The 24,522-nt window shown below is 49.6% G+C and overlaps 1 protein-coding gene across 1 annotated transcript in view; it reads left to right on the top strand.

Moving 5' to 3' along the window:
• Positions 1-18,588, top strand: part of KSR2 (kinase suppressor of ras 2) — a gene marked incomplete at both ends in the record, with an annotated part of 399,400 nt that extends 380,812 nt beyond the window's left edge. Inside the window, 5 exons of the mRNA XM_082852603.1 lie at positions 4,898-4,994; positions 6,011-6,144; positions 10,497-10,628; positions 17,084-17,213; positions 18,451-18,588. Of these exons, the coding sequence (XP_082708729.1) occupies positions 4,898-4,994; positions 6,011-6,144; positions 10,497-10,628; positions 17,084-17,213; positions 18,451-18,588 (631 nt within the window). The remainder of the gene's footprint in view (positions 1-4,897; positions 4,995-6,010; positions 6,145-10,496; positions 10,629-17,083; positions 17,214-18,450) is intronic.
• Between the last annotated feature and the right edge of the window lie 5,934 nt (positions 18,589-24,522).

Raw genomic sequence — 24,522 nt, 5'->3', positions numbered from 1 at the left:
CTTAATCTACTCACAGCTGCAGAGTCCCTTTTGCCATGTAAATGTTTACTGTTTCTGTGGATTGGGGTGTGGATATCTTTGGGGGACCGTTATGGAGTTGACCACACCCACAGTTACAGATATGGACACAGAGGAGGCACAGTTGGTCCCCAGGGCCGTGTGGGCTCTCAGGGGGCAGAGCTGGGCTGAGAGCCGGTCTGTCGGTCTTCAGAGGGGGTGGCCCCCAGCTCCCATTCCATTCACGCTGGCCTGGGTCCCCGGCCTTGATGCTGAGGAGTTTGCGGGAGAGAAAGGCAGCGGCCGCCACGGCATCCAGGTTTCTCTCCCAGCCGCTGTTTTGGCAGAATGAGCCAGTTTGGACAGAGGCCCCTGGAGAGAACCTCTAGATGGTTTTAGCTCATTGTTTCTGACAAGACTCTTTTAGCCTGGTTTACATCAAACGTCTTTCATTTGCCTTGCCATCTGGGCCATAGGTTTACTGTGTCACCTGAGATATGGGGTCAAAAACAGCATTATTTGAGGTGCCTGGGGCCACGGTCGGAAGAGATGTTGACCTGCAGATAAGGTGGAAAATCCCCAGTTTTGCTCCTCTTCTTGGAAAAACATGATCTTTGTTGCAGAAGGCGATGCTGTGTGTACACTAGTGCCTGGGCCTACTGCCCCAGAAGCTAGAGAGGTGCTAAGTGTATCCTTAAACCCCTGAAACACCTTCTCTTGACGTCCAGACTGACTCTGCTACTGAGGCCTGCGGACCTCATTAATCTTCATTGCCATAGGTGATGTTAGTAGTGATGTTGTAGCTACCATTCACTGGGGGCCTGTGATGTGCTGGAGTCTGAGAAAATTGTTAAGAAACAAAAGATGGGGGTTAAGAGCCTGAACTCTAGAGCCAGCCTGCCTGGGTTCACATCAGCTCTTCTTAACCTCTCTGAGCCTCAGTTCCCTCATCTGTAGGAATGGGACTGATCCCGAACTTGATTAAATCAAAGATGCCGTCCATTAGAATATGCGCCGTTTCTTTTATGTACTATGAAGAAAGAAGCGTAGTGCCCATGAAACTGTGACCTGTCATCAAATGCAAAACACATTCTGATTTCAGAGATGTTAGTTACAATGTGAGGAAATGCATATTGGAATCAATGAAATACCTCGAGAGCACCCACCTCCTGCGGCTCTTGTGCTTAGGCTGGTGTCAGGCACATAGAAAGGGCTCAGTCCACGTGAGCTGGTATTGTTTCTGTTGTCCCCATTTTACAGACGAGGAAGCTGAGGTTGAAGTCACTTCCCGAGGTCACCCGACAAGCAGTAAATGGTAGAGTTGGGATTTGGGTTCCCTCGGCTGTGTGTCTCTTTCATGGCCCCCAAATCATGTCTAATAACAGGATACCCACACCGTGGATGAGATGAGAGATCAGGAACAGGCTGGCACCATGGCCATGTGCCCGTGAGCAGGTCCTCCACCCCTCTGGGTCTCCACATTCTCACCTGTAAGAGGTGGGTGATAACGTGGACCCTGCAGGGATGCTGGGAAGGATGCCTGGATGTGAGAAAGGTCCCACATGTGCTCAGTAAACCTTCATCCTCTCCTCGCTTCCCTTCCCCACCACCCAGGCACAAGCAGCTTTTAGGGCACTGGCGTTAGCCACAGAAATCCCGAGCTCGGAGCAGTTGCCGAGGATAGTTGGACTGACTTGCCTGGACAATTGGAGCCTTGGGCACCCTGGACACCTGCCTAATGCCTGCTCCTGCTTAGAGCTCAGCCCTCACCTTCAACTCAGCCTCCGATAAACACCTGAGCCGGCACAGCCAGGCCTGGAGCCCCTCATTCCCCTGTAGATGCTGCCCCTCGGGGCTGTGTGAAGCTTTGAGAAATAGTTACCTGGGGTGTCAATATTGGCTTAGATTTTAAAGCTTAACGCTGTTGGATTAATTGTTCATCCTTTCCTCGCTGATTTTTTTTTTAAGTAAATTGTTCTTGGAAGGATAACGTACCTGCCAAAGTGTTCAGATCCTAAGAGCACAGCCTGATTAATTTCCACTAAATGCACATCCATATAACCAATGCCCAAATCAAAACGCAGAGCATCACCTGCCCCCAGCTCCCCCACCCCCTCTCCATCCTCCCCACCCACCAGGGTCACTGCTGTGCTGACTTCTAACACGTGGACCAGTTTTGTCTGCTTTTGCACCTTATATAAATGGAGTCATTGAGTGTGTGTGTGGCTTCTTTTGCTCAACATTAGGTTTAGAACTTCATGTCTTTTGTGGTTAGCAGTAATTTGCTTATTAACAGTCCAGTATGAATATATTTTGTTATACGGATATATCATAATTTATCCATTTTTCTGTCCAAACATTTGGGTAGGTTCCAGTTTGGGGCTATTATGAATGGGTTGCTATTAACATTCTAGAATATTCTAGTACATTCTGGTACATGTCTATAGGTGAACATGAGTGTGCATGCCTTCTGGATACATACTTAGGAGATGAATTGCTGGTTATGGCTTATTTGTATATTTCACTTAAGTAAAAGTGCCAAGCTGTGGTCGTACCAGTTGATATCTTACCAGCCAGTGTGCGTGTGTGCGTGCGTGCGTGTGTGTGTGTGTGCGTGCGTGTGTGCAGGGGCTCCAGATGCCATAAGGTAGTGAGAGAAGCAAAGACTTTAGCAGCTGCGGCTGGAAAGGAGGATGTGAGCAGGGGAAGGAGACAGGGATGGACGTTTGGAGGCTGCAATTTCTATGCAGTTACACTGAGAGTCTGGGAGGCTTGGAGCCTGTTGGCTTGGCCGTCTGCAGTGGGGACATATTTCTTCTGGGCTCTGGCCTGTCATGAGTGTAGGTGGCTATTCAAGAACAGAGTCTCCAGGGGAGGGAATCCACCCACCGCCTCCGCCATCCTAATACTTAAATATCACTGTGGTCTAATTGGCTGTGCAGCCCACTGCCCCCCTCCACCTCACCTCCAGCAGTAGCAAACCCAGTGCCTGAGACAACAAGGCGGGGACAGCCCTGAGTCACCATGGCTGCCCCTCGCCAACTTACTGGGCAACCCTGGACGGGCGGGCGAATCAGACTCCCTGTGAGTCAGCTACGCTGGGAATCTCACCTCAAGCAGGTGAAGAAACGAATCTCAGTTGAAGATCATGGATGATTATAGGTGGCATGGTGGGTAAGTGGATACATGGATAGGTGATAGACGGACAGAAGGATGTGATGTGTGTATAAGTACGTAATTAATTAATAACTTGCACACAAGTATATGTATGTTCACCATTGTATTGATCATTCAGCACCTCTCACAATAGCCAGAGTTTCACGAATACTTACTGTGTTGGGCATGGAGAGTTTCCTACACCTTGACACACCTGATTCCATGTGATTCTCCTAAGAAACCTTGTAAAGCAAAAACTGTCGGCCTCGTTTTACAGATAATGAAACTGAGGCTCAGAGAGGTTAGCTCTTCTGCCCAGGGTCACACAGCCGCTGACTGACAAACCACGGTTCTAAGACAATCTGACTCTGGGCCCCTGTTCTAACCAGTGTGCTTCACTCCCCACCTGCTCCTTCTCTCATTCGGTCCTCATACTAACTCTGTGGGTGGGTATCATTAGTTCCCTTTGATAGATGAGGAATCTGAGGCCCAGAGAGGTTACGTAACCCATCCAGAGACACAACGACACATGGTAAGTAAAGAGCAGAGCTGGGATTCAAACAGATCCCTCTGCTACCTGAGTTCTGGCTATAACCACACAATTTCAGCTAATTCAAGTCCACAGCAGAGCTCGGTAACTACTAAACGAATGAATACAAAGCCAAGAATATTTTAGCAATCAAGTCACAGATTAAAAGAAAAATTCATGCCATCATTTAGACATAGATGGAAAATGAACTTTCCTAATGTCATTCCTTCTTCTTTCAGCCAATATTGGATGTGATGAACCAGATGTGATGCTAGGGGCTGGGGAATGCTATGGTGAATCTAGAACTCATTCATTCATTCGTTGATTCATTCACTCATTCATTTGCGGACTGTTTATCGAGTTCTTGGTCTGTGTGCGCCAGGATTCAGGCTCATTGCAGAGGAAAAGGATGGGTAAACACGCTGGCAATTAAATGAGGTGTTACTGTCACTGTATAACGTCCTTTTTCATCTTGTCATTCATCTTGAACTACTGGTCCTCGAAATGAGCTCAGTGAGGCTGAAAATAGTTTGAAAACCCTCTATCCAGACAGGCATCTGCTTTGGGGGAGTGTTACTGGTGTTTACACACCCCTGTCTAAAGGCTTGAATACGTTATTCACTGATGGTACTTAGTACACATCAGCGACCGCTTCGCTGGTCTTTCATCACTTTCCCCACACACCAGTGGATCCTGGCAAGTGAGAGCAGCTGGGCCGAGGGGCCGGCAGAGTGCCGTCTGAGTGCTGTCTGAGGACCCCAGAAGTTATCAGTTTACAAGCAGATTTTTACCTGTGAGAGCCTGTGTTAGACGGTACATGGCAAAGCCTGCTTCTGGGCTAGGCTAGACTCTGCACGTGTCCTTGGATGCTGGGGGTAGCTGATGAAGATGCTGAAGAACACCAAACGAATTGCTCCCAGAACCAGAACTGAGGTCCAGTGCAAGGCTGTGGTGGCTTAGCATCTCACAGGCATAATAGTGGCACGTCCACACACACCCGCTCTCTATGTGTCACTTTTGTGTGTGTGTGCCGCGTGGCTTGCGGGATCTTTTTCCCCCAACCAGAGATCGAACGCGGGTCCCGGCAGTGAAAGCACCGAGTCCTAAGCACTGGACCGCTAGGGAATTCCCTCTATGTGTCACTTTTAATAACCGTTGTGTGTGGCGCTTATCGCAACAACTGCCCACAATTAATTGTGTCCTTCTGCTTTCCAGCCTCTGTAAGGGCCGGACACTCTATTCTGTGGTCAGGGATGCCAAGATCGTCTTGGATGTCAACAAAACGAGGCAGATTGCCCAAGAAATTGTGAAGGTACCGTAGGGTCTGGGGCCTCCTCCCTGAACCTCAGAAAGACCCCTCCTGAGACTCATGGTCTGGCTTCAGATCAACAGTCTGGGCTTAAAAGAGATTAAACTTGACCTGCACAATACCAGGCCAGATACAAGCATGAGGGATGGTCTACTAATGTTTGGTTTCCATCTGGTGCCCCGTCATCATGATAATTGGGTGTGTGCAGAGACCCAGGGCGGGGGGAGGGACTCTTCTCATTGATAAGCTCCCTTACCCCTTGAAGCCTTGAATTCCCAAGAATGTAAGCCATCTCTCTCCACAGCTGCTGGGTGTTGTTTGGGATCAAATTGGTGTTGTTTGGGATTAAAACAAACAGGAACATCCTGTGTTTTCTGGTGGGTGCCTCATTAGTCCATGGTCTTCAGGTTTTTATTTCCCACTGGAAGTGTCAGGACTGAGCTGCAAAAAGAAATAAAAATGTGACTGCTCATTAAGGCAAAAGAGAAATCTAGACGTTTCACCCTTAAGCTTGACCTCCCATAGCCCCTTCTCCGTGTTCTTGATTATCGCCTTGTGATATGTCTCTTGAGGCGCACAGTGAAATTCTACAGTTGTGTGGGTTAAATAGATCTAAGGAGCAAGTCTCCTGCAGATGAGTCATTTTGCAGAATGGAAGTGGAGAAGATGGCCGATGGGATTCCTTACTCTGGGGGCCTCTTTTCAGGTTTGTCCCCGCCCCTCTCCCTCTGGGGAGATCTTCCTTCGTTTCTACTTCAGGAAGCAGAAGAGCTTAGATGGAGATGGTTTTGCTATGATCTGAGGGGGGTGGCAGATTCCTGTCTTGGGGACCCTGCCTGTTCCCACTCGCCATGCCTTCTCCACCCCACCTGCAAACCGTGGCATTTGGGTCCCAGATCTGCAGCTGTTCAGTGTGGTTTCAGTGGAAGGGCAGGGCGTGTGGATCGTGACCCCGAGCCAGGCTGGCCGTGAGCGCGTGGGTGTCCTCTGGCAGCTCCCTGTATCCTTGTTTCTTGCAGGGCATGGGCTACCTCCACGCCAAGGGAATCCTGCACAAGGACCTCAAGTCCAAGAACGTCTTCTACGACAACGGCAAAGTGGTGATCACGGACTTTGGGCTCTTCAGCATTTCCGGGGTGCTGCAGGCTGGCAGGTGAGAGGTGGTGGAAGGTCCCAGAGGGGTTCTTGACAGGTGACGGTCAGGGGATGAGAAGTCGCCCAGATGGCTTCAGTGACCTAGACGTGATGCTGGACCTGAGGTCGCTTAGCTGCGCGGCGAGGCCGCTGAGCCCATGATGCAGTGCGGATGCCCGGGTCACACTCCGAGTCCCATGGGGCCTGTCTTGGAAATGGCGCCTTTGAATGGGCACAAAGCATCCTTCAATCCTGCCACGCCCTTGCCCTTGAGTTTCGCTGGAAGACACTCTCCTTACTCCAAGCACGCACATGGAAGCTGGGCTCCCCCAAGCACCCTCGCTCAAAGTGTTCTTATGAATCCCGTTGGTTTAGCACAGCAGGAGTGTAGTTAAGAGCAAGGGATTTAAAGTCAGACCCACCCGGGGGCCCAACTTGACTCTGCCACTTATGAACTGTGCCTTCACTTTCCTGTAAGAAAAATGGTGGGTATGATGATTCCCGCCTCAGAGGGTTGTTATGAGGGTAGAATAAGACAACACACAGCAAGCATCCAGCACAAGGCCTGGAGCACATCAAGCACTACAAAGACTACTGGGTTGGCCAAAAAGTTCGTTCGGGCTTTTCTGTACCATCTTATGGGCAAACCCGAACGAACTTTCTGGCCAAGCCAGTAGCTCCTGTGGAGTTGTTGTCATTAGCATTAATTTGCATATACCTCCTCAGTATCACCCAGGAGGGTCATTAACTATTGTTAAGTAATAAACTCTCAGCCACCACTCACCCTAGAGCAAGCTACCTTGAGTTGACCATGAGAAAAGCAGCCTGATCCCAAGTAAACATCCCATAATTCAGAAGGTCTGCCCTTTGTGACTTTTAACTTGGAGTGTGTGCTACACACACACACACACACACACACACACGCTTTAAACCCAGCATGTTCTCTCTAATCATGCCTCTTTCAACAAATGGTATGTCTCTCCAGAAAGGCAGCACCCCCCAAGCCCTGGTTTCTCTCATTGTACTTCCATTTCAGCTGCTTTGGAGAATCCCTGATCCCTTTGAGGTACACCCTGGAGCCCCCCAACAAAGTGAATTTTGTTCATGCTCTGTAATACCTTGAATCTCAGTCAGACCCTCTGAAATGTGGTGGAGCCTGATCTAGCTGTTCCTGTGTGTTGCAGTAACAAACAGAAGCTTAAGGGTTTTTTTTAGAGTTTACTCCACCCAAAGAGATTCGTCTCCAAAACTACGTCTAGTCCCTAAGATAAGAAAGTAAGTAGACAGGAAATTAACAAACGGATCAGTGGATAGATGGAGAGAGTCATCAAGTCAGAACCCAAGAAACCAAGAACCCACTTAGGTTCCAGTTTACTGGTTGGGGAATCGCTCCCTCCCTGTTTCCATTGCCCCAGGCCAAGGGCAGAGGAAGCAGTTGGTGACATCACTATGAGCCCAAGTACTTGTGTCAAGACAAGAGGTTTAGCAGGCGTTGTCTTTAACCTAGCTCAAGGCTCTTAAGAAAAAAAAAATCAGATTCCTCCCTCCTGGTGGCAGGTCCACACGCTTTCTCCTTGTCAGTGGCTTCTCCCCCAAAAACCAGAGGGCCTCTGATCTTTTCCCTTTATTTATTTATTAAAATTTATTTATTTATTTATTTTTGGCTGCATTGGGTCTTCGTTGCTGCATGCAGGCTTTCTCTAGCTGTGGCGAGTGGGGTTTACTCTGTTGCAGTGCACAGGCTTCTCATTGTGGTGGCTTCTCTTGTTGTGGAGCACGGGCTCTAGGAGTGTGGGCTTCAGTAGTTGTGGCACGTGGGCTCAGTAGTTGTGGCTCGCGGGCTCAGTAGTTGTGGCATGCGGGTTCAGTAGTTGTGGCTTGCGGGTTTAGCTGCTCCGCTGCATGTGGGATCTTCCCGGACCAGGGCTTGAACCCGTGTCCCCTGCATTGGCAGGCGGATTCTTAACCACTGCGCCACCAGGGAAGTCCCTGATTTTTTCCCTTTAGATTCATGGTTTTCTGAAGCCACAGGGAGACGAGAAAGCAAAGGGAAAAGGAATGACCTTCAGCTCATTCATGAAGGCCCAGTGTCAACCAGGAAGGGAGTGCAAGTCAAGGGCAAGGTGGCTTCTGGCCTTGTCGCCCAGACAGCACACCGCCCCCGCCCCCACCGTGCCCCAGCCTGGCTGTCAATGCAAACCCAGTTGGTGTTGCAAGAGGCCAGGGAGCCCTCAGCAATCTCTCCCAACCAGAGATCCACAACGTCTGGCTACCCAGAAGTAGCCATTGGTGGCTTCCTGTGCTTTTTTCCCTGTTGGAGGGAAAATAGGGCTTAGTTCAGAACTTTGCTCCCAAATGGTGTGCTATAGAATTCGTGTAGAATTGTGGTTAGGAGTTTAGTCGCTGGAGTTTTAAAGACTTGCAATCAAACGGATGTTAGTTCTTTCCCTTGTTACCTTCATGGCTTTGGGAGGGTCACTTAAGCTCTTTGAGGCTATTTCCTGACCCATAGAGCAGGGGTGATATCCACCTGATTGTGGGCACATAAGAATTAAGTTGGGTGGACAGCCTGACATACAGGAGGTACTCAGCAGGAGTTACTTGCCTTCCTACCCTTCCCTCAGTTAGACCTTGGGGCATTGACAGTGCTGGGTGCCCAGAAAGGGGAGCTCAGCCAAGCCTGGGGCAGGGGCGGGGGTAGCAGTAAAGTGAGCATGTCCTGAACATCCATACAGATGCCAGAGCTTCCCCTGAGCCCGTCCCCGGCATTGCCTTGCCTACAGCTGTTCTGCCATCGTCCAGAAAAGGTGTCACTTGAGATGCCAGTGGTATCATGCCAGTTGCCCACAGGCTGTTATTGATCATAATAATAACCATAATGAAGATGATTTGGGTTGGTCACCGATGGGTCCATCACCATGGGAACAGGACACCCCAGGGTGTCTGTGCCAGGCCTGGCTTCCAGCCCCCTCTAGGCACGTGCTCACGTCTGCCCCAGGATGATGGTTAGTGAGTGGCCAGCACCCTCCTTCCTGGCCCAGCCCTACAATTCCAAACCTCCACTGCCCCGGTGAGTCAGGAGGAGGCGGAAGGGGCTGTTGGATGAGATGGGAACAGGGACATTTGCCCTTTTGGCAGCAGCGTTCCACTCCACCCCACCCCTCAGGGCCTGGTCATGCCAGTGGGGTAGCATGATATGTCCCCACTACACCGATGTTCTTTGGGTTTCTAGAACGCCCCAAAGAGGGCCTGCCTTGGGCCTTTGTCCTAACTTCTCTCCTGCCTGGAATACGCTTCTCCTTGCTCGCGTGGCTGGATCCTTTATGTCATGAAAATCTGAAAATCTTAGCTCACATTTTACCTAAAGTAAGCTCCCTCTTATCTTTGACACATTCTCCTATTTTAATCTTTCCCATTTAGATAATTCATTTGTCGTCACTTTCCCCTACCAAAGTACAAGCTCCAGGAGGGCAGGGACTTTGTCAATCTTGTTCACTGCTGTGGTCCCAGTGCAGAGAACAGAGCCTAGGCAGAGCGGGTGTTCATAAATACGGTCGGTCCTCATTATTCGCGGATGCCATATCTGCAAATTCACCTACTCGCTAAAATTTATTTGTAACCCCCAAATCAGTACTCACGGCACATTCACAGTCATTCGTGGCCATGTACAGGGTGGTGAAAAACTTGAGTCAACTGATGCACATGTTCCCAGCTGAGGTCCAAGGAGAGGATGCTGTGCAGTTTTGTTTCAGCTCTCATCAGCGATGACCAGAGGATGGAGATGGGATGGTGCAGTGCGGGGCAAGAAGCTCCAGCTCTGGGGCCAGTTGGATGGGTTTTGCAATTCTGCCCCCTGGTAGTGGGGCAGCCTCAGGGCAAATCACGTAATACTTCTGAGCCTCGTTTTCTCTTGTGTAAAATAAAATAGACTAGGATGAATTGTTTTTAGGATTTAAGATTATAATCTTTTTGAGATGTGTGCATGCGTGTGTATATATACATATCCTCCAGGAGCAAAAACTCAGTTTTCACTAATTCAGTGTTTGCTGAGACTTTATAGAACATAAGCGCCACGAATAACAAGAATCGGCTGTATTTGTTAAATGAAGATGGAGAAGGGGGCGCCTCAGAGGCCAAGGGACACGATGACTGTTTGGGTGTTGGGTGTCTCTCTCCAGATCAGCCTTTCCTGCACCTCCCACTGAGTCTTGGCCTCAAGTACAAGGTCAGGCAGTGCTTGATGGGGGGCTAGGGATGGGGGAGGAACACAAGAAAGCCAGCAGAGATGGTCCAGGGACTTGGGGTCCGTGATGGAGGACTGGTCCTCCCTGGGCTGTGAAACGGGGCTCACTCTGTGCTTTGCTTCTCCAGGCGTGATGACAAGCTGCGTATCCAGAGCGGCTGGCTGTGCCACTTGGCCCCGGAGATCATCCGCCAGCTGTCTCCCGACACAGAGGAAGACAAGCTCCCCTTCTCCAAACACTCGGACGTCTTTGCGCTTGGGTAGGTGGCCCACCCTGGCTTTTGAGAGCCCCAGCCTGGGCAGAGGGGCACTTCCCAAAACATTCCCTTAGTGCTTCTGAAAGGGACAGGGCATCTGTCTGCAGAGGAAGAGGTGGCTGGCTTTCTGGGTGAGTTAGGGGGGATCTGAGTGGGCTGTAGTAGAGAGACCCTAGCAAACCTTCATGCCTGGTTTCTAACTGGTTGTGTGACCATGGCAAGTTACCTGATTCATTCATTCATTCGTGCAATAGCTATTTACTGGGTGCCTGTTCTTAACAAATTGTCAAAAACTTAGTGGCTTAAAATGACCTTTATTATCTCAAGTTTCTGTGGCCAGGAATTTGGGCGTGGTTCTGAACTGGCTCAGGATCTTGCATTAGGCTGCAGTCAAGATGTTGGCCAGGGCTGCGGTCTCATCTGAAGGTTTGACAGGCTGAGGATCCATTTCCAAGGTGGCCTGCTCACATGGCTGTTGGCAGGAGGCCTCAGTTCCTCACTACACAGACCCTTCCAAAGGCTGCTTGAGGGACCTCACAACACGGCGGCAAGAAGCTGCATTGCCTTTATGACCTAGTTGCAGGAATTGTACATCGTCACTTCTACCGTATTCTGTTTGTTAGAAGCAAGTCAGCAAATCACGGGGAGGGGAATTAAGCTCTAATTTTTACAGGAAGGAATATCAAACAATTTGTGGACATTTTAAAACCACCATAGGTCCCTATTCTCTCTCGTCTGGTGGAAGACAGACAAGGAAACAGGTTTTTTACAAAATTCTGTGATAAGTGCTATGCTGGGGATAAACACAGGACTGTGGGAAGAAAGGAGGAACTAAATCCAACCTGGGAGATCAGAGAGAGCTTCCTGGAGGAGGTGACTCCTGAGCCTGTGTTAAAGATTGAGTGTAAGTAGTCCAGGTGAGGGTAAGGTGAAGTGTTCCAGATAGAAGGAGCACATGAAAAGCAACAAGGGTGAAAAAGAACAAATTGCCCACAATGGAGGAATACGTGGGGAGCAGGAGTGGAGGGAAGAAGACGAAGCTGATGGATGGAGAATCAGGAAAAAATGAGCCTGGGGTGGTGAGATGAGGGACTAGAGAGGAAAGAAGGCATTCTGCAGGGACCTAGAGGCTGAGTTAAGGAGTTTTCATCTTCAGGGCAGTAGGGAGCCACTGATGGTTATTGAGCAGGAGAGTGACTTTTAAAAGTGTATTGAGCACATAATCACACTCTGAGCTTTAGAACAATCACTACTGTGTTGAAAACGGAAAGGAGAAGGACAAGATTGGGGCCAGTTGACCAACACAGGGGGGAGATGCTGAGATTCTCTGCTGAATCAGTGCCAGTGGGTGTGAAAGCTGGGATTGGACATAAGAAGCAGCATTTTGCGGGTGGAAGTGATAGGGCTTGATTGTTGGTTTAAATGTGGGTGATGCCAGATATCTGCCTGAAGCAACTTGGCAGACAGTAGTGTCATTCACCAAAGTAGAGACCCTGGAGGTGGGGCAGGGTTGGGCCATGCCAGAAAGGCAGAGAGAGCAGATTTGGACACAGTGAGTTTGAGCTACCTTGGAGACAGCCGAGGGAAGCAACCAGAAGGCGGCTGAATCTACACATTTTAAGTTTGGGAAAGAAGAGTTCAGGGCTTGGCGGCAAAGAGAGTGACTGCAGCCGTGGGAGGGGATGAGGTGTCTTTGAAAGTACAGAGGAGGGAGAGAGGGTCCAGGGCACAGCCCTGAGATGCAGATCCAGACGCTCTGAGAAGGTGCAGCAGGAAGGCTTCCGCGCGCCTGTCCCTCAGATGGCCATGCTAATCCTCACCTTACCTCGACCGTGGGGGCGGTTACATGGACTGGCAGAGATAAGCTGGGAAAGCTGTTTGGGAAAGTTGGAGGCTTGCAGATGTGTGCAGTTAGATTTAGCGCCACCAAGAGATGTTACAGAGAATATCTTCCCCGGAAAAGCACCCCTGCTGCGTGCTCTCTGTAAATCAGGGTGGGGGCAGTGTTCGCTGCCACATCAGGATCCTCGCCATCTGTCACTTGGGCCCCTTAAGAGGCTGTCACTTGCCCTGATTAGTTTATGCCCAAATCTTTATCTAGTTAGATATTGTTATCTGAAACCAAATTGCAGTAATTAAGTTGGTATATTTTACTATCAGTTTAGCAAAAGAAAAAAAGAATGTAATTAACAAAATGTACCAAAGTAAGTAATTGGTTTTCCACTGCAGTTTTAATCTTTAGCAATTTTTTTCCCCTTCAAGCGCGTTTCTCTTGAAAGTTAGGTTTGAAAGGAAGTTTTAATGAGGCTTTTATTCCTGACACTGCTGAGTTCCGAGGGGCCTGGTGCTCCTGGTTTCCTGCCAATTAGCTGCATCTTGTTGCTTGGGAACATCATGCTGGGGCATGACTTCGAACAAAAATGGGCTTTAAAAGTGTATTTAGCACCGTGTTAAGTTGGTGATGGGTGCTGTCTCATGGCATCTTCAGAAGCACACTTTGAAGCAGGTACCATTGTTCCCAGTTGACAGATGAGGAAACTGAGGTTCCGAGTGGCTTAGTGACTTGCCTTATGGTAATTAGCAGTGGAGCTGGGAGTCAAACTTGGGACATCCTGACCCCAGGGTTGGAGCTTTAAACCACAGAGCCCCCAGGCTTGAGAGTCATTTCACTACTCAAAGCCCTACTTCCCTCAGCCATAAATCAAAGATAATAAAGCCCATTGAGATGTTCTAAGGATTGAATGAGAAAACACCTGTAAGGCACACAGCACAAGGCCAAGCTCCTGATAGGCTCCCTTCCCCCCTTCACATGAGTGGTGCCTACACTCTGTGTGTGCCTCCTTCACTAGGCCCCAACCATCAACTAGAGGGTTGCCCTCCCAAATAGTTCACTGCCCCAATTACAAAGGACCCTCAAATGGGATGGAGTGTAGGTTTCTCAGTATAGCATAATGGCCAGTGGTGTAATTCTGTAGTCAGATGGCTTCAACTCTGGCTATACCTCTTATTTTGCTGAATGACCCTGGGTAAGGTATGTAACCTTTGTGAGCCTCAGTTTCCCCAGCTGTAAAATGGAGCTGATAACAGCACTTCTTGTTTAAAATGTGGGTTTTATTATTATTTGGGTTTGATGAGGCCAATAGATCAGGAAACAACTACCACTGGATAGTTTGTTATTCACAGTCCCCAGAAGGAGAGAGCACATCATACGACGCAGGGCCACACGGGGAAACACCAGGGTCAGTCAGGAGGCAGAGGGAGCAGGAAGAAAATGTGGGCAAGAGCCGTTATTGTGGTTTTCTCGGGAAGGAAGGGGCGAGGCAGGGTAAACAGGCTTACCATTGGCTAGCTCAACTAATTTCAGTGGGCTCTGGGGTATGGGGGCTGTCCTGAGTAGGAAGGGGAATATTGGCCCTGAGCCTGATAGAGGAGATGGAGGGATGGTGGAGGACTTTGGATTGTTTAGTTTGCATATGAAAAGCACACTTACAGGTCAGTCCTTTACTATCTCTAGGAATTGGCTAGCCCTGGGAGGGGCAGTCCCGCCAGGGTCAGCAAGGCCCCAGATAGCAGAACATCAGAATAAAAGGCATGCTAATACACCTTCCCCATAATCATAGTAAATACAAAAGGCTAAGATTGGTGTCTAGCGCAGAGTGAAAACTCAATAAGTGTTATTGTTTATGATGAAAAGAACTAGAATCATCCGGCACGTAACTTGAGAACTTCCTGACCACCTAACTCAACATCCCAACACCTGAGCATCACCACCCCTCCTCGCCCCAGAGGGATGAGGAGATGCTGAGAGGCGGAACCCTAGAAATAGCTGGTTTGATACAGTCCTCTATCAGTAAAAAGGGTAACTGAGTGCTTCGTGTTCTTTAAAGCAAATTTACATAAATTATCTTAGGTTAGAAGAAAGATCATTTCTTAGGATGGTTTCAGTTAGTCCCTGAGTTGGGGAATCTTCTCAGTGAGTTGAGACCTATCCCCACCGTACAGCTCAGTGACACCCCAGCATCCTCTGAACACCCCGACACATGCACCATAGTCCTCACTGCCGCCCACACCTCCCAGCATCACTTAGGCACTGCCCAGCCCATCTCCCCATCCGTCCCCACGTGCCGCTTACTGCAGCAGGCAGTCGTTTCTTCCATCATTACAACGTCGTGATTTATGAAACAGACGATAACGTAGTCGATCTCTCTAGAATAATTCCGGCATCGAGTTGTTCTGGCATTCAGCCTCCCAGATAAACATTCTTCCACTGCAGTTTTATCATCATTCTCATTTGGCAAGTAGGGAAACCTGGATTCAGAAGGGAAGCAACCTACCCAGTGACATATTACTAGCATAGAATAGAATCAGGACTTGAACCCAAGGCAGTCTGACCCTCAGATTGTTTTTTTTTTTCTTTCCACTATTTCAAAGGAAGTTTCCTTCTTAGAACACACAAATATAATAGAAAAAAATTCTGCCCTTTCTATCACTGAGAGGGAGCCCTTGTTAACGTTTTGCTGTGTTGCTCTTATTCTCCTGTCCATACATATATAGTGGTATTTAAAAAGCATAACATACCTTATATACAGTTTTGTGTCCTGCTTTTTTCACTTAAAATTATATTTTGAGCATTTTTTATGTCAGCAAAATTTCTTTGAAATGTTATAATAATAATAAATATCTTAGTTTATGGATTTACCATAATACATGTAACCAGTTATTTTTTTAATCTTTATTGGAGTCTAATTGCTTTACAATGTGATGTTAGTTTCTGCCGTACAACAAAGTGAATCAGCTTTATGTGTACATATATCCCTATATCCCCTCCCGCTTGCGCCTTCCTCCCACCCTCCCTATCCCACCCCCCTAGGTTGTCACAAAGCACCGAGCTGATCTCCCTGTGCTGTGCAGCAGCTTCCCATTGCTGTTTTACATTTGGTAGTGTGTATATGTCGATGCTGCTCTCTCACTGCGTCCCAGCCTGCCCCTCCCCCCATGACCTCAAGTCCGTTCTCTACATCAGCGTCTTTATTCCTGCCCTCCACTAGGTTCATCAGTACAATTTTTCTAGATTCCATATATATGTGTTAGCATACGGTATTTGTTTTTCTCTTTCTGACTTACTTCACTCTGTATGACAGACTCTAGGTCCATCCACCTCACTACAAGTAACTCACTTTCATTCCTTTTTATGGCTGAGTAATATTCCATTGTATATATGTGCCACATCTTCTTTATCCATTCATCTGTCGATGGACACTTAGGTTGCTTCCATGTCCTGGCTATTGTAAATAGTGCTGCAGTGAACATTGTGGTACATGTATCTTTTTGAATTATGGTTTTCTCAGGGTATATGCCCAGTAGTGGGATTGCTGGGTCATATGGTAGTTCTATTTTTAGTTTTTTAAGGAATCTCCATACTGTTCTCCGTAGTGGCTGTATCAATTTGCATTCCCACCAACAGTGCAGGAGGATTCCCTTTTCTCCACACTCTCTCCAGCAGTTATTGTTTGTAGATTTTTTGATGATGGCCATTCTGACTGGTGTGAGATGATACCTCATTGTAGTTTTGATTTGCATTTCTCTAATGATTAGTGATGTTGAGCATTCTTTCATGTGTTTGTTGGCAATCTGTATATCTTCTTTGGAGGAATGTCTATTTAGGTCTTCTGCCCATTTTTGGATTGGGTTGTTTGTTTTTTAGTTATTGAGCTGCATGAGCTGCTTGTATATTTTGGAGATTAATCCTTTGTCAGCTGCTTCATTTGCAAATATTTTCTCCCATTCTGAGGGTTGCCTTTTTGTCTCGTTTATGGTTTCCTTTGTTGTACAAAAGCTTTTAAGTTTCATTAGGTCCCATTTGTTAATTTTTGTTTTTATTTCCATTCCTCTAGCAGGTGGGTCAAAAAGGATCTTGCTGTGATTTATGTCATAGAGTGTTCTGCCTATGTTTTCCTCTAAGAGTTTTATAGTGTCTGGCCTTACATTTAGGTCTTTAATCCATTTTGAGTTTTTTTTGTGTATGGTGTTAGGGAGTGTCAATTCTTGTTATTGAACAATTGTGTTATTGCTACTTTTTTCAGTGTTCTATATAATGGTGTACAGAAGATCCTTGTCATTGAGTTTTTGTCTGTATCCCTTATATTCCCCTTACAATAGTTTCCTAAAATTACAGGCATGGGGTCAGAGATCCTAGCCGCATTATATTAGACTGTTCAGGTTCTAGCTTTTGATTCATTTTAATTCAGGCACCAGAGAAGATATCCTGGGATAAGCATGACTTCTAAGACATTGACAAAGCTTTATGTATATCTTAGGTAGCAGAACACCAGCCCTGTGAGGCAGAAACTAGGGGGCCAGGGTGGTTAGCCAGCAGGCTGACTGGGTGGGCGCGTGTTGGTAAGGGGACACAGAGTTGCAAGGGACGTATCACACCCTTTAACAATGTCTGCCAACAGGACAATCTGGTATGAACTCCATGCCAGAGAGTGGCCTTTCAAGACCCAACCAGCAGAGGCAATAATCTGGCAAATGGGCACAGGCATGAAACCCAACCTCAGCCAGATTGGCATGGGAAAAGAAATCTCGGTAAGTCCCGGGATAGTGCCAGGTCTGGGGGATGAGGGGAGAAGCAGACACAATTCTGGGCCTTCTTTTTCCTGCATGTTAATAAGGTTGCAAACGCTTTCCTGGAGGGTGACAGAAAGCCTGCGCACAGACTCGGCAGGTGACCATGTGGAGCTTAGAAGGCAAAGCTTTTGAACTGTGCCTGCAATTCAGGTTCCTACTATCAGGGCACAGTAACACTCGGCCAGGTTTTTCCCAGCAAGGGATTGCTGAGCCTAGTAGAACCAGTGAATCCCTCTTTTTCTGTTATTTTTTAAAGACATACATTAAGATACCACTGGTAGGGGCTTCCCTGGTGGTGCAGTGGTTGAGAGCCCGCCTGCCGATGTAGGGGACACAGGTTCGTGCCCCGGTCCGGGAGGATCCCACATGCCGCGGAGCAGCTGGGCCCGTGAGCCATGGCCGCTGAGCCTGCGCGTCCGGAGCCTGTGCTCCGCAACGGGAGAGGCCGCAACAGTGAGAGGCCCGCGTACCGCAAAAAAAAAAAAAAAAAAAGATATCACTGGTATTAATGATTCTAATTTTATTTGGATCTATATAAAATTTTTAAGGTATTATCCAACTCAGAACAAGACATGTGGAAACAGAGAAGCCTGAGTATAAATTAGTAATCATCCTCTAAAACACATCAGGAAGAATCCTGTTTTGATCAGAAGATAGATGTGTCAGGGAAGGCATAATTATCTGGTATGTTTTTAAGGATTACCTGTCTCTAGATTTCCTTTCTCAAGTGAGGCAATTACTAAGAGTAATTTTCCTGTCTGTGACTTTAAGGGCGCTTATAATATTAGGATGTGGATAGAAGCTTCAGGATTCCCTTTTCTCCCTCCTTTTTGAGAAAAATGCCAAGAAACTCCTCGGGGAGCATTATTGATTTCAGTGTATCCCAGACCTTCTATAATAGGATTTACCTAGTTTGCTGTATAGGCTCAGAAAGTGGATGAGTAAAAGGACGGATGTTGCAATGGATGAGTGATGCATGGCTGGATGGTAGATGAAGGATAAATACATGAACTGAGGTGAATAGATAGATGGATGGGTGGGTGGATGGATGGATGGGTGGGTGGATGGATGGATGGTTGATGGAGGAATCTGGCAGTGGAACAAATGGGTAGACAAACAGACAAATCCAATGAGATGTCAAGGCGTAATCAGGAAGTTACTAGTTACATTAAATCACCATCTTGGTTTCTTTTAGGACATTCTTCTCTTCTGCTGGGCCTTTGAACAAGAAGAGAGACCTACCTTTACCAAGCTTATGGACATGCTGGAGAGACTGCCAAAGCGAAACCGCCGCCTGTCTCACCCTGGACATTTCTGGAAGTCTGCAGAGTAAGTGTTCCCCCTTAGCATCTCTCCCCACTGCCCTGTCCTCTGGCCTTTGTCACCTTTTTGCTCCCCTCCCCAGCTCCTCTGCCAACCGTCTCCCTTCCGTGTACCCATCTCCCTCCCCAGCGTACCACCCTTCCCCACCGTGTTTCTGTTCAGGGGAATCTCCTCTGCAATTTGGGTCCTAGAGGCTGCCGTACAGGGCCTGGATCCCCGTGGCTACCATGGCTGCCTCATTGCCTGTTTCCTCCTGATGAAGGTTGATGCCCCAGTAAGTCTGAGCATCACACAGTGAGGTGGTACCCTGAACCCACCAAGCCCTACATTCAGCTATTCATCAAAGTAGAAAAGTCCTGGGGTGTACCTATTTCATGGACGATAGATGGGCAAGGTGTCTGTGTCCTATTCCTGTACCCACAGCAGACATGACTAATCTATCACAGTGCATCTGCCATCACTCAGTGGTACTCATCAGCAGTTATTTAGAATCAGCACATGGATGCCTTTCCTGGCCATTCCAGATTTATCCAGCCTCCTTCTTTTACACATGGAGAAACCGTGGCCCAGAGACATTCAGCAACTCACCCACATCTGCATGGGGTGTTGTTGACAAAGCTGGGGACACAGGTCAGGTCCCAGCTCCCTAATCTAGAGTTTGCTCTCCCCACAACATCAGCCCCTCTAGACTCCTCACTGACACTCATCGGCTTTGAGATGGTCACTCTGCTGCTGTGGTCCTTTCAGAAACCACCTGGGTCGGCAGTGGATTGGGGGAGGGCTTGGCTACAGTAGGCCCAGGATCTGGGTCCTGTCTAGGGCTTTGTAATTTGCACAGGGGACCAACCAAGAGGTCTCAGCTGCAGCTGGCACGTTCCCAGGAGGAGAGCCGCTAACTCGAAACTCGCCTCTGGGATCTTGGGTTTGCCCCTCCATGGCTCCATCAGAGGACCTGGCATTTCTAGAATCCCAGTGTGGCTTAACACGTGGTGAGCTGGAGGCAAGGCTGGGGCAAGCCTGCGTTCCAGAGCGGTGCATCTCAAAATTTAATATGCGTTCATATCACCTAGGGACTTTGTTAAAATGCGGATTCTCATTCTGTACGTCTGGGGTGGGGCCCAAGGTCTTGAATTTCCAAGGTGACGCCGACACTGCTGGTCCATGGACCACCCTTTGGGCCTGTGTTGTCCCAAAACAGCCACATACCACATGGGGCTATTGAACACTTGAAGGGGGTGAGTCTAGATTGAGATGTGCTTTGAGTATAAAATCTACACTGAATTTCAGAGACTCAGGAGAAAGGAAATAATGGATAATCCCTCCTCTCCCTAACCCCTAATCTTTCATCTGCGTTCTGTCTGTATGAATTTACCTGTTCTACCTGCTCCCTATAAGTGGCCGCGTACAGTATTTATCCTTTTGTGTTTGGCTTCTTTTACTCAGCATGTTTTCAAGCTTCATCCACAGTGTAGCATATGTTATTAGACCATCATTGCTTTTTACGGCTGAGTGATATTCCGTTGTAAGTCTATACCACATTTTGTTTGTTCATTAATCTGTTGACGGAGGCTTGGTTTGTTTGCACCTTTTGGCTATTGTGAATAGTGTTGCTGTGAACATTGGTGTATAAGTGTCTGTTCAAGTCCCCGCTTCCCGTTTTTTTCATCACCACGACCACCAGCACGACCTCCATCATCTGGGCACCACTTATTAAACACGTGTGTAATAGGTGCTGTGTCAAGCATTCTGTCTGCATTATCTCACTGAATCCTCAGGGCCTCCCTAAGAGGTAGTCTGGTACCCCCAGAGGAGGCACAGAGAGGTTAAGTGCCTATTCACAGGTCACACAGCTAGTAAGGAGCAGAGCAAATATTGGAACCCAGATGGGTCTGGACCCTAAATCCATGATCTTGACCCCTCCATTCTGCTGCCTTCTAGGCAAAGACTGCCTGTCTTTCTAGAGCCATCCTGGGAGAGTGGGCATAAATTCTGCCCCTGACAGCCCAGACCCTGGCTCAACGGTAGTCAGCAAAGCCTCCACCCACAGCTGGAGTCTATGGTGTGGGTCTTTTCTCACCTCCGCTTCCTTTATCTCCATCCCTTACTGAGCATTCTCGGCAACTCCACATGGCACACGGGCTGGTGTTCCGGTTCCACGTGGCCTCAACCCAGCTCACAGCTGGGTGACCATCCTAGTCCAGAAGCTACATGCTCCAGTGAGAAGAGCCTGCTGCTTCCTGGCTGTACACCCTTGGGCAAAACACCTAACCTCTCTGAGCCTCATCTGTAAAAACGGTGTAATGTGCCTTTCTTGCAGGCTATCCTCAGGTTTAAACGAGATCAGGTATGTGAGTTGCTTGGCACGGAGCCCAGCGCATAGTAGCCTTTTCTTGTGGAGGGCAGGAACAGCTCATCTCAGACCACCTGACCTCCGAGAGGGCGCTAATTCACAAAAGATGGCGTTGTCGTACCCATGTGACCTCTTGCCACTCTCTCCCTTCTCTCCGTGCTCCAGGCTGTGACCACTGGACAAAGGGACAGCGCTCAGCTGCCTCAGCTCCCAAGCCACCTCTCCTCCCCTGCTCTGCCCTCTGCCAGCTCAGGAGGCCAGAGGCTCACCATCAGAGGGTACCGACCCCGGCCGGCCTGGGAGCGCTGCACGACTGAGCCCGGCAGCTTCCCCGCACCCCAGACCCACGCCTTCGCTCGGGCAGGGGTAGGGACCCCGAGCCAGGACTTCATGGGACCAGCCAGGGAGATGCGGAGTTGATCAGTGAGGCCCAGGGAACAGTGTAGACGAGAGAACTTTGGGCTGCAGGTGGAGCCCCTGGGCCGTGGAGGCTAGGGCAGGGGTCCCACGCGGGCAGGCTCACAGGACCGGTCTGTGTGTGCGTGTGTGTCTACGTGCGCGACACCGTCCGCTCTCGATTGCCCTTCATGACGGGAGTCAGGCTGCCCCAGGTCCGGGGCTGAGCGCCCATCAGCTGTTTCGGTGTCTGCGTGGTGGGTTCCAGCTGTGCTCTCTGGAAAGACGGGCCGGGGATGCAGAGCTGAGCGCGCGCTCAGTGGAGGCTTACGGGACCGAGATCTGGGCGGGAAGCTCAGCTGTTCCTGTGCAAACATCTGTTCTCGGAGGCCCCCCCACCCCAAGCCTGTCAAGGTTTGGGCACCTCTGCGTATCGCTCCGAAGTGCATGTCTTCTGCGCTCTGGGTCTCTCTGGGCTACGCTTCCCCGTTTCCGCTGCCCTCTCCGTTCTGTGACAGCCTCGTCCCCTTTCTTGCTCGCTGCCCCCCACTTCCATTTGGAAAGCACAGTGGCTCCCTGGCCAAGATGACTTCAGGGGGCTCCTTCCAGCTCAGCTTCATCCATGACGGCCCCCTGAAGTCTGAGCCTTGGGAACTGGGGTTCTGGGAGGGGGAGGTTCTAGGACATTCTTTTTCCCTCCCTCTGCCCTGGCACTTACACCAGCAAGTTTATCCACCACCATGATGGAGATGGGTCGTTGGGTTCGGTGTGTGTGTTGGGTTACAGGGCGTGTGCACGGCATCTTGTTTGCAAATGACCCCTCCCCGCGCTCCTGCTGCTTCACCCTTAAAAAGTCCACCTGGGGAGGCGAGGAGGGCAGCTCTTTGTCGGGGTTCTGCATTTTCAGCTCCAGCTGGTGCTGAACCACAGAGCGGCTCCCCGTTCGATGCCTCTGCACGCTCAGCGCCCCTGCCTTCCATCCCTCACCTTCACTCCCCACCTGGCCCAGCTGCTCTTGCTGTAACCACACCAGGGTCCAGTGTTCTGCGCGGAGGTCGCTGGGAGCAAGTCAGGTGCAGAATGACGGGGAGAGCCTCCGTCTTACGTTCCTTACCTGACAAGGGAATGTCTTACGTTCCCCAAACCCTGGACCCCGTTCACCTGACCAGGCATCCAAGGGAAATCTGCCCCCCAGCAGGGCGCTAGCAGGACAGCTGGGCATTAGGCAGGAGGCCCAGGCTCTGCCCACAGTCCCGCCGTACTTCTTGGGCACTGCCCAGCCTTGCTTCTGGTCGCCACCTTATCTAGACGTCTCCCTCAAAGAGAGGGGACCTCCGACTTCAAAAACCCACCTGGGCTCAGACTCAACGTCCAACCAGGGATATGGGGATCTTCCCCACTTTGGTTCACGCTCTGGGGGGCCAAGCCTGCTTCCAAACTGGGAAAAATGATGAGGCCGGCCATGCTTCCCGAGACCCTGGCTGAGGGAAACCCCAGAAGGCCTTCCTGGTTACTTTCCCAATGCTCCCACCTGCCTGGGACCAGAGGCTCCAGGCCCCCATGTGGGCCATTCCTAAGCATTCCTCTTCTGGGGCATCTGTCACTGTGGCCCTCAGCCCATCATTTGCGTGTCTGGAGGCATTGACACGTGTTTGCACAAGGCCCAGCTGCTTTGCTGTCGCTGCGGGCAGCTCTTGTCAGCGGCCGCCGCGCTGTTAAGGCAGGTCACCCAGCAGACCCACCCCAGGCCTGAGCCGGGGCCTCCTGAGGGTCTCACATCTCTTTAGCCCTATCAGACTTCTTGGGTCCGTGGACCCCAGTCTTTATCATGGACCTCTGTGTGTGCGGGGTGGGGGTGGGGGGGGAAATAAGCAAGGGGATGAGCAGACAAGGTCAGCTCCCGGAAGCTGCAGCCCACTCCCTCTTGCCTCCGTTGTTTCCAGAATCAACTAACAGGGCCACCCAGAGCCTTTGGCAGGGCCCAGCAGCATCTCCACAGGCTGATTTTTCCATTTGTTCACAAGCACCAGCTTGAGGTTAGGGGCGGAGCCTGAGGGACCCAGGGAGAAACCCCAGCTTCCCCTGCGCCTTTGGAGCTTCTCTGCCTGCAGAACAGGGTCCCACGTCACCTGCTCTCGCCTTGCCGCCTCCCTCTTTTCCCAGGTCTTTACTTTGTTCCCTCCTTCCTCAGTCTCCGCTGTAGCCAGTCCAGCCCACCCCGCACTGCCCTCCAGCTGCACCACCCTGAATTGTTAAGAAGCCAGCTTTTATTTGCAGACATTTTGATCCAGAAGGAACCAAGCCACCGCTTTCCCTGCTGACCTCAGTCCTTATTCACTGAAGCACTGAGAGGAGGTCATGTTCATTCATCTTTTGCAAGGGGAAAAAAAAGGTGGTGTGTATATTTACACCATAGTTGCCAGCCCACCATTGGCTCATTCTGTAGAATCCACAGCACAGATTGTGTGCACACGTCCAAAATCACAGCTGTGTGCAGGTGCCCGGCACCCAGCAGCGAGTTGCCTCTGTCTCCGCCCTGCTTTCAGCAAACCCTTAGGTACACAGGCTTCCCAGATGGACCAGTCCACAGGGTAGAGATTCACTAGGGAGCCTTGACCTTGCCTTCTTTCAAAGGCATGTGGATTTGCACACTGAATTCCCACCAGCTCTTCCTGGTCACAGGTCTTTCTTAAAATGGGGCGTCCCCTTGCAGGGGGACCTTATGTGGGGACATCTCCACACATCACCATCCCCAGAGTGAACTGGAAATCGAAGTCTCCACTTAATTGTTTCAGCATCGTTTTCCCTTTGCTGGTCAAAAAGAAAAACCTTGTCTTGCCATGGAGTCCTCCTTTATTTCTACCTTGGATTCTGCGTCATTAGAAGCCCTGGATTGATCTCTGGAGACTAGACTCCTGTATCTGGGAAACCCTGGTCTGCCACCTTTCCACCTTCCAACCCATGTGCACACACCCCGTCCCACTCGTCACCGCCCACAGTTCTTGTCCTCGCCTGTGACTGATCGTCTAAGGAACAGGAAGCAAGTGATACACACTGAGGCCCGATCACTATGTTTAAAAATCTCAACTTAGGGTTGGCACGTTATGCCCCGTGGGCTACATCCAGCCCACCAAGTGGTTTTTACAGTGTTTAATTGGGGAAAAAAACAGAAGAGCTCATGATACGTGAAAACTCTAC

This window comes from Leucopleurus acutus, assembly GCF_964270905.1.
Source record: "Leucopleurus acutus genome assembly, chromosome: 13".
Lineage (NCBI taxonomy): Eukaryota > Metazoa > Chordata > Mammalia > Artiodactyla > Delphinidae > Leucopleurus > Leucopleurus acutus.
This window is presented reverse-complemented; position numbering and strand designations above follow the sequence as displayed.